General features: G+C 48.9%; 2 protein-coding genes across 2 annotated transcripts in view; one reads left to right on the plus strand and one right to left on the minus strand.

Moving 5' to 3' along the window:
* LOC133000213 (E3 ubiquitin-protein ligase RNF123) overlaps nt 1-10,000 on the plus strand; it is a 56,441-nt gene that overhangs the window by 26,080 nt on the left and 20,361 nt on the right. Inside the window, exons 35-36 of the mRNA XM_061070082.1 lie at nt 1-59; nt 181-265. The exon at nt 1-59 is cut by the window's left edge and continues 17 nt beyond it. Of these exons, the coding sequence (XP_060926065.1) occupies nt 1-59; nt 181-265 (144 nt within the window). The remainder of the gene's footprint in view (nt 60-180; nt 266-10,000) is intronic.
* Nucleotides 9,512-10,000, minus strand: part of amigo3 (adhesion molecule with Ig-like domain 3) — a 1,668-nt gene continuing 1,179 nt past the window's right edge. Inside the window, exon 1 of the mRNA XM_061070081.1 lies at nt 9,512-10,000. This exon is cut by the window's right edge and continues 1,179 nt beyond it. Coding sequence (XP_060926064.1) covers nt 9,512-10,000 — 489 coding nt within the window.

Genomic DNA, 10,000 nt, shown 5'->3' on the forward strand with positions numbered 1-10,000 from the left:
GAACAGAGTGACAGCAGAGAAGAACCTGTTTGATCGTGTTGTCAACTTAAGACTTCCAGGTACACACACACACACACACACACACACACACACACACACACACACACACACACACACACACACACACACTTAGAGTGTGTCAAGTTGAACCGTGTTGTGTATGTCTCTGTCTTGTTGCAGGTCTGGAGAGTGTCGATCATTATCCGATCCTCGTTGCTGTCACAGGGATCCTGGTTCGGGTCCTGGTGGACGGAGACAGACAGGGGTGAGTCTGAGCTGATGTTTTTACCCATGATGCACCTGAGTGCTGGTGGTTCTGTGATTGGTCTGCGCTGAACCTCAGTCAGACCTGGGGCGAAGCGTCTGTGGTTGTGTCAGTGACGTTAACAGTTGATCGGGTCTGACATGGATGTAAACTGAAGCTTTACTGGTTGGTGTGGTGTAGAACCAGTTGGTAGAGACTCTAGTGTGTCTGTGGCTGTGTGTTGTGTTGTTGTGAACACATGTGCACAGCTCAGTTTCCATCTGAATCCACAGCAGCGCTCTGATATTCATGAGTTTTCAGTTGTGGATTAAATTGTAACTTTTCACACGTCTTCTGCTGCAGATTCTCTCGCTCGTGAGCTGAGTGAGAGCAGGCGTCCAATCAGCAGCCTCCGGCTCTCAGCTCGTCTCATGTTCACGCACTGCTGCCTGCTATAAGAACTTCAACCACTAGAGGGCGCTCAAATGTTTGCATGTGATTACTCAGGAAATGATTTACCCAACCAACTGGATTCATGCAAAACTGAAATTCATTAACCTCTCCAGCAGGGGTCACTGTCAGCCTCACAGTTCACTCACTCTGCCTCTCTGTGACTCACTTCTTTATTTTCACTGTATTTCATCTGTCAATCATCCTCACACACCCCCTCCTCCCCCTGTTCACAATGGTGTTATTACAGCCCCCCCCCCCTACACTGTAGAAAGTCATGGTGCTAATTATGGTCCCTAAACTCGGGCTGAACGACCGGAGCAGCAGCTGGAAGCCTCTCACAGATTAGATTGGGACTGAGGCTAATAAGCTTAGCAGCGATGGAGCACGACGGCCTCGGCTCGGTTGTTGTTGCTCGACCTGCTGTGAGGTTTATTGTCGTCTCTCAGCTGGAGAGCAGTGAGACGAAGGTTTCTCCCTCCGTGGTCACGACGTTACCTCAGAGATCAGACGTGTTCCTGTATGATCAGAGGAGGAGACAGGATGATAACACATTCTGTTTGTCAGGAAGGACGATCGATGATGAAAGACGAGTCAGTCACGTTGAATAAAAACATTTAGATGATGATTTATTGATAAGCACAGAGACAGAGTTTCACATTATGCAGTGTTTGTGTTAGCCAGCACGCTGAGATGTTTCTGAAACAACAAGACGCCACAAAGAGAAGAACAGCAACAGGAAACACACAATAACATCTCCACCGGTCGGCACATGGAGCTGAGCAACAAGAAGAAGCCTGGAGACCACACACATTAAAGGGATAGTTCACCAAAAAATGAAACTTCCTTCAATACCTCTCACCACTGTGATGGTGGGGGGGAGGGGTGAACACATCTGGAGTTTCAGGGGAATCTGAAGTAACTGGCGACCGATTCTTCATACCTTATAAAACAGAAAAAACATAACATGCTTCCATCCTGCTCCTGTGGTGTCAATGTCCACAAGCCCCGCCCTTCATATTCCACTGGAAACAAGTCATTAGTCACAAGTCATTTACTCCGAGTTGAAAATCCACTTCCAGCACGTTCGTGTTCTCACAGAAACCAGAAGATCACACACTGATCAAGGCTTTAGACGCCACAGAAGCAGAGTGGAGGCGTGTTCTGTTCTGTTGCTTTATTACTTCTGAAGAATCGGTCACCTCCTGTGGAGGTCTGCTCTGATTGGTCAACGGCTCCACTCTGCTCTGATTGGTCAACGGCTCCACTCTGCTCTGATTGGTCAACGGCTCCACTCTGCGCTGATTGGTCAACGGCTCCCCTCTGCTCTGATTGGTCAACGGCTCCCCTCTGCTCTGATTGGTCAACGGCTCCACTCTGCTCTGATTGGTCAGCAGTCACGCGATGATGCTATATGACGTTTCTGTGGCTCGCTGTTGAGCGCTGTGGTTAACGTACTGGTCGCCATAGCAACCTAACCATGTGTTGACAACCATTTGTTTGTTTGTTTGCATCATTTGTGTGTTCAAGTTTTGATTTACAAATATTAGAAATGCTCCGGCTGCTTCCTGTTGGGCCTCCGCCACAATAAAAGCCACAATAAAGAACATTCATATGTGAGAGGTGGAGTCGAGAGAACGAGTCAGTGTCGAATAAGGTTTTTAAAGATAATTTGTATTAATAACAAAAAAAACTTTTATTATTGATATTTAACAGTTATAAAAATCTGAATCTAGTTTTTAATTGTAAACCTACAAGTTTAAATGATTAATCTGTTGGTTTGAAAAAAGTCATATATGTAAATACTGACATGAACATGTGTAATCCGATTACAATCAGGTACTTAGCTGATGATGTCACAGACTTTGTGACCTCACCTCTTCACGTGGTTAATGAATTGACCTTTAACCTTCTGTCACGTGACAACAGGTATTTATACACTTTTAGTTACTTTATTAATTTCACTCGTTCATTGTGTTTTGTTGTATTCGTCGCCTCGTTTCTGATTGGTTCACACAGAGCTTCAGTCACATGAAAGGCTGGGGGGGGGGTTGAAGTCAATCAGCCGGAAGACAGTTTACTGTTTCCTGCTCTGCTCTGATTGGACAAACAAATATCACTTCAATTACACACAGATTGATGTTTGTATAGCTGTGTGTGTGTGTTTGTGTGTCGCTGTCGACTCCGCAGCAGATTAATTCCGGGAGTCAGAGAGCCAGACGAGGATAGAGAGATTCAGGAAGAAGGAGAGAGTAGAGAGGAGACAGAGAGGTCTGAGGGGAGGAGAGGATTCAAACAGAGGGAGGAAGAGAGGAGATAGGAAGAGGAGGGGGGAGAGGAGAGAGGAGGAAACAGGAATAAGAGAGGAAAGAGGAGGAGAGGAGAGATGGAGGCGTGAAGGGTTAGGAGTCAGAGAGCCAGACGAGGAGAGAGAGATTCAGGAAGAAGGAGAGAGGAGAGAGAGAGGTCTGAGGGGAGGAGAGGATTCAAACAGAGGGAGAAAGAGAGGCGAGAGGAAGAGGAGGAAACAGGAGGAAGAGGAGGAAACAGGAAGAAAAGAGGAGAGAGGAAGAGGAGGACAGGAGAGATGGAGGCGTGAAGGGTTAGGAGTCAGAGAGCCAGACGAGGAGAGAGAGATTCAGGAAGAAGGAGAGAGGAGAGAGAGAGGTCTGAGAGGAGGATAGGATTCAAACAGAGGGAGGAAGAGAGGAGAGAGGAAGAGGAGGAAACAGGAAGAAAAGAGGAGAGAGGAAGAGGAGGAAACAGGAAGAAAAGAGGAGAGAGGAAGAGGATGACAGGAGAGATGGAGGCGTGAAGGGTTAGGAGTCAGAGAGCCAGACGAGGAGAGAGAGATTCAGGAAGAAGGAGAGAGGAGAGAGAGAGGTCTGAGGGGAGGAGAGGATTCAAACAGAGGGAGAAAGAGAGGCGAGAGGAAGAGGAGGAAACAGGAGGAAGAGGAGGAAACAGGAAGAAAAGAGGAGAGAGGAAGAGGAGGACAGGAGAGATGGAGGCGTGAAGGGTTAGGAGTCAGAGAGCCAGACGAGGAGAGAGAGATTCAGGAAGAAGGAGAGAGGAGAGAGAGAGGTCTGAGGGAAGGAGAGGATTCAAACAGAGGGAGAAAGAGAGGAGAGAGGAAGAGGAGGAAACAGGAGGAAGAGAGGAAGAGGAGGAAACAGGAGGAAGAGAGGAGAGAGAGAGGTCTGAGGGGAGGAGAGGATTCAAACAGAGGGAGAAAGAGAGGAGAGAGGAAGAGGAGGGGGAGAGGAGAGAGAGATTCAGGAAGAAGGAGAGAGGAAAGAGAGAGGTCTGAGGGAAGGAGAGGATTCAAACAGAGGGAGGAAGATAGGAAGAGGAGGGGGGAGAGGAGAGAGGAGGAAACAGGAATAAGAGAGGAAAGAGGAGGAGAGGAGAGATGGAGGCGTGAAGGGTCAGGAGTCAGAGAGCCAGACAAGGAGAGAGAGATTCAGGAAGAAGGAGAGAGGAGAGAGAGAGGTCTGAGGGGAGGAGAGATTCAAACAGAGGGAGGAAGAGTAGGAAAGAGGAGGAAACATCAGGAAGAGAGGAGAGAGAGATTCACAAGGACAGATGAGAGGATTCAGGAGAAGGGAGAGAGTAGAGAGGAGACAGAGAGGTCTGAGGGGAGGAGAGGAGAGAGGAGGAGGAAATAGGAGAGGATAGAGGAGAAAACAGGAAGAAGAGAGGAAAGAGGGAGAGGAGGAAACAGGAAGAAGAGGATAGAGGAGAGGAGAAAACATATATAATATTTCATAAACATTTGACTCCATCTTGGTTCAGAACCAGATTTTCTGGAACTCATCTGTTCTTCATCACGTCACATGACTTCAGTTGCATCGTTAACTCATTAACATGAATCAGCAGATTTTATGGTGGAAACGAGATTGAATCAGTTTTAAAGTGAATCGTATGAAATATAAATCAAAGTCATTGTGGGGACATTACGCCACCAACAGGCGTGGATTAGAACTGCAGATTCCCCTCAGGTGTAAACCAACACGGTGTGATGATGGGATGAGAAGCTGCAGACGTGTAAAGAGGAACTTGTTCCACCAGCTGATCGCGACTCGATCAAAACAACGTCTGAATCGAGTCAGAAAAATCAATCTGTTGCTGTACGTAGAAGTGTGCGTCGTCAGCAAAGAGACTTCATGTTGTGGTGTTGTGTCTCCGTGGTGAGTTCATGTTGTGGTGTTGTGTCTCCGTGGTGAGTTCATGTTGTGCTGTTGTGTCTCCGTGGTGAGTTCATGTTGTGGTGTTGTGTCTCCGTGGTGAGTTCATGTTGTGGTGTTGTGTCTCCGTGGTGAGTTCATGTTGTGGTGTTGTGTCTCCGTGGTGAGTTCATGTTGTGGTGTTGTGTCTCCGTGGTGAGTTCATGTTGTGGTGTTGTGTCTCCGTGGTGAGTTCATGTTGTGGTGTTGTGTCTCCGTGGTGAGTTCATGTTGTGGTGTTGTGTCTCCGTGGTGAGTTCATGTTGTGGTGTTGTGTCTCCGTGCCGGTGACACCTGCTGGCCGGAGGCAGCATGTGTTCAGGTTCGGGAACAAGAAATCAAGAAATGGTAATTTGACGTGAAAGGTCAAAGGTCAGAGTGAGCTCATGTTCTATCAGGAAGTTAATTACATCTGAACATTCACTGGAGAGGAACCTGTTCTCTTAAGAATGTCTCGAGAGGATCCTTTTTGTACAGATGTGCACTTATGGACTAACAGATTAGAGGTCAAAGGTCACACACACACACACACACACACACACACCCTTCTTCAGTTCAGTGTATAAGACGGAGTGTGTGTGGGGATCAGCTGACACCTCCGTCCGTGCACAGATGGATCCAGTAAACAAGCTAAGCTAATGACTACTGCTGCCATTAATGTACTAATTTACATAATACTCATTTATTGTATCAACATTAATGTGATTCAGTGAAACCTGATGTTATCACATTCTGGTTTTAAAAAGCACAAATGATGAAAACTACAGATTAAAAATGTTCATCCATCTGCTGATCGTTATTAATATAGTCGTTATTAATTATTCTCATGAGAATCAGATTCTGCAGAAACTTCATGTCTAATGTGGATGTTTTCAAGTTTCTTCAGTATCAACTTCAAACAGGAAATAACTCGTAGCTAAAAGTTAAACTGATTTAAATCTCATAGTCTGAGTGAGTGAGAGAGAGAGCGAGAGAGCGAGTGAGTGAGGGAGAGAGTGAGTGAGAGAGTGAGTGAGCGAGGGAGAGAGTGAGCGAGTGAGAGAGTGAGTGAGTGGCAGATGAGCGAGTGTGAGTGAGTGAGTGAGAGAGTGAGTGGCCGAGTGAGCGAGAGAGCGAGAGTGAGTGAGTGGGGGAGAGAGTGAGTGATTGAGTGAGTGGCCGAGAGAGCGAGAGAGAGAGAGTGAGTGAGTAGGGAGAGAGTGAGTGAGTGAGTGAGTGGCCGAGTGAGCGAGAGCGAGAGAGAGGAGTGAGAGAGTGAGAGAGTGAGCGAGTGAGCGAGTGAGTGAACGAGCGAGAGAGCGGGTGAGTGAGGGAGAGAGTGAGTGAGAGAGTGAGTGAGCGAGGGAGAGAGTGAGTGAACGAGAGCGAGAGAGCGAGAGAGCGAGAGAGCGAGAGAGCGAGAGAGCGAGTGAGTGAGTGAGTGAGTGAGCGAGTGAGAGAGTGAAAGAGTGAGTGAGTGAGTGGCTGAGTGAGCGAGAGCGAGAGAGCGAGAGAGAGTGAGTGAGGGAGAGAGAGAGTGAGTGAGTGAGTGAATGAGCGAGAGAGAGAGTCTGCGAGTGAGAGAGTGAGTGAGTGAGAGAGTGAGCGAGTGAGAGAGCGAGAGAGTGAGTGAGTGAACGAGCGAGAGAGCGAGTGAGAGAGGGAGAGAGCAAGAGAGGGAGAGAGCGAGAGAGTGAGTGAGTGAACAAGCGAGAGAGCGAGTGAGAGAGAGAGCGAGAGCGAGAGAGAGAGCGAGTGAGCGAGAGAGTGAGTGAGAGAGGGAGAGAGCGAGTGAACGAGCGAGAGAGAGTGAGTGAGTGAACGAGCAAGAGAGCGAGTGAGAGAGGGAGAGAGAGAGTGAGTGAGTGAGTGAGTGAGTGAGTGAGTGAGTGAGTGAGTGAGTGAGTGAGTGAGTGAGCGAGAGAGTGAGTGAGTGAACGAGCGAGAGAGCGAGAGAGAGTGAGTGAGTGAACGAGCGAGAGAGCGAGGGAGAGAGCGAGAGAGTGAGTGAGCGAGAGAGTGAGTGAGTGAACGAGCGAGAGAGCGAGTGAGAGAAGGAGTAAGCGAGAGAGTGAGTGAGTGAACGAGCGAGAGAGTGAATAAGTGAACGAGCGAGAGAGCGAGTGAGAGAGGGAGAGGGAGAGAGCGAGAGAGTGAGAGAAGGAGAGAGCGAGAGAGTGATTGAGTGAACGAGCGAGAGAGCGAGTGAGAGAGGGAGAGAGCGAGAGAGGGATAGAGCGAGAGAGGGAGTGAGCGAGAGATTGAGTGATTGAACGAGCGAGAGAGCGAGCGAGAGAGGGAGAGAGCGAGAGAGGGATAGAGCGAGAGAGTGAGTGAGCGAGAGAGTGAGTGAGTGAACGAGCGAGAGAGAGAGCGAGTGAGAGAGCGAGTGAGAGAGGGAGAGAGCGAGAGAGGGAGAGAGCGAGAGAGTGAGTGAGCAAGAGAGTGAGTGAGTGAACGAGCGAGAGAGCGAGTGAGGGAGAGAGCGAGAGAGTGAGTGGGGGGAAAACCCCGTAAATATTTAATGTCAGCTCTGCCTTCAATTTCATAAAAGTAGATCCCACACACACACGCACACACACATACACACACACACACACACACACACGCACACAGAATTGAGACTTACTCTCAGTCGTGATGATTGTGTGACTCGTTGTGATGATTGTGTGACTCGTTGTGATGATTGTGTGACTCGTTGTGATGATTGTGTGACTCGTTGTGATGATTGTGTGACTCGTTGTGATGATTGTGTGACTCGTTGTGATGATTGTGTGACTCGTTGTTTCTGCAGAATATTATTTTTCTGATTTAAGAGTTAAACGTTCGAACCGACTCGGATCTGAATCTTGATGTTTCTCTGCAGTAAATCATTTTACGTTTGCAGAGCTTCTTAATAAAGTGTGACCCCCCCCCCCTCCCCCCCACTGTGACGGCCCTCTCTGATTGGACGCTCTTCCTAATGATCTGCTGGGGTTGTGTTCACTGGCATCATGTTCGTTTGATTTATTGCATGAAGGCAACACAGGAAGTGAACAAGGGAAGATTAATGATCCATTTCTGTGGTGGCGGGGGGGGGGGAGTTTCTGTGCAGCCTTCCTTTGTTTTTGCACCTGAACACAGTGTGTGTGTCTGTGTGTGTTTGTGTGTCTGTGAGGTTTCCATGTTTGGGGCGAGTCACGGCTCAGAGAAGACCTCATTCGATTCTGGAGCAGATCCAGAAGTGTTTTAGGAAAGTACACTATGAGTAAAGATTGATTGTGATGACGTCTCCAGGCTGAATTAATGTTTGAACATAGATTGTATATGATCATATATATGTATAATATATGATGGTATATAACTGTGTGGTTGTGCTGCAGGTTCATTGGTTGTGTTCCAGTGTAAAGCAGCTGCAGTGATGTGTTCATGCTCCGGTCAGAACCACAGAACTCACAGATGTTCTACAGGACGAGTCTCACAGTGAAGAGTCACGTGTTCCAGATGTTAATGATGATGATAATACAGATGTGTTTGTTCATGCGTTATGGGATACTCAATCACAGAGTCTGAGGCTCCGCCCACATTGACGATCACTGTTGCTATGGTTACGCCTGGTGGAGTTTCCAGCCTCTGAATCAGAGACTTGTGTAAACTGGTCTGGGTTCAGTTTGAAAACTCCGGGTTTGTGTTTGAGTCTGAGCAGAAACTGAGACGTTAGTAAACGATGACGCAGCAGTTCTCTTCTGATTGGTTCCCGTCAGACACGATCCAGTGGTCGTAGAATATGATCGGGAAGAATTAGAGTTTTACCAAGAGACTCTATGATAGTTAATTGTGAATAAGTGTGAAGTGTTACCTGGACATACTGTGGCTCTGTGAACACACACACACACACACACACACACACACACACACACACACACACACACACACACGTGCAGTGAGTGTTAAGAAGAAGAAGCTGACGTTCTGCAGATACAAGGTTTTATTCAGACACAGATAAAGCGGACGACAGGAAGCAGTGAGCACAGTGAAGACAGTGGAAACAGAAAGATCACATGAACTCACAGAACTCTTCTCCTCCGACATTAATAACTTCAGCTTTATGTATTTATCCCTCTACTTCCTGTTTGTTCTCCTGATGACAGTGATCCAGCTGCGGGGGGGAATCAAACATTCCCTTTCAGACTGTTTCTATTTTAAGACTAAAAGCTCTGGAGCTGGTCTGCTCTGCAGCGTTTGAACCTGTGACAGCCGGCGCTGATCCACTGAAGCAGAAACACCAGGGGGCGCTAAGAAGCTCTGGAAACAGATTTCTCTACTCGTCTGCGTGAGACTAGAAGGCATCTACAGCAAGTGTGTGTTAAAGGTCAAGCCGTGCGTAAAGGGACAGTGCTGTCAGTACAAGTCCATGCTAACGGTGCCCCCCCCCATCTCTGCCTGAGAGGCGGTCCTATCACAGTGAGTTGGGGGGTCGGGGGTCACAGACCTGGTCAAACCATAACGTGCACATGTGGTCAACAGTGTTCAAGGTCGTCTGTCTCACTGCTCAGTGGGAGTGGCAGTGCAGTGGGGGGGGGGGGTGAGGCAGAGGATGGTGAGGGAGGGGTGGTGATTGTTTGTCCCGTTTCTATGGCAACATGATGGGTGGTTCTGAGAACACGGACAAGATGGAGTCCGTCTCCCGCGCCCTCTGCTGCGATTGGCCGTGGAGCTTGGGATGCGGCTCTGGCCCTAGAAGTAAACCTGGACCCACGTGTCCTGTCCCCGCCCCCAAGCCTGGTCCCGCCCCCGAGCCTGGCCCCGCCCTCAGTCGGCCATTCTGCTGCTCTACGAGAGGCTCCAGGAAGACCACATGCTTGTTGGTACTGACCTTGCGGCCCGGGCCCTCGGTGGTTGTGGGCGGAGTTGGGTTGAGGATGGAGGATTGGCCACTTCCTGCCCCGGCCTCGTTGCCAGCGCCCTGGCCGGCTGGGGGCGGGACCTTGGTGCACGCAGGGCAGCGGCAGGGCGTGAGGTAGAGGTACATGAGGACCAGCACCAGGCTCACCACGCAGCCCAGCAGGGTGGTGAACCCGGTGTTGAAGGACTCGTAAGATCCGCTCTCAGCGTTCACCGT

This window comes from Limanda limanda, chromosome 4, assembly GCF_963576545.1.
Source record: "Limanda limanda chromosome 4, fLimLim1.1, whole genome shotgun sequence".
In the NCBI taxonomy this organism is placed as follows: domain Eukaryota; kingdom Metazoa; phylum Chordata; class Actinopteri; order Pleuronectiformes; family Pleuronectidae; genus Limanda; species Limanda limanda.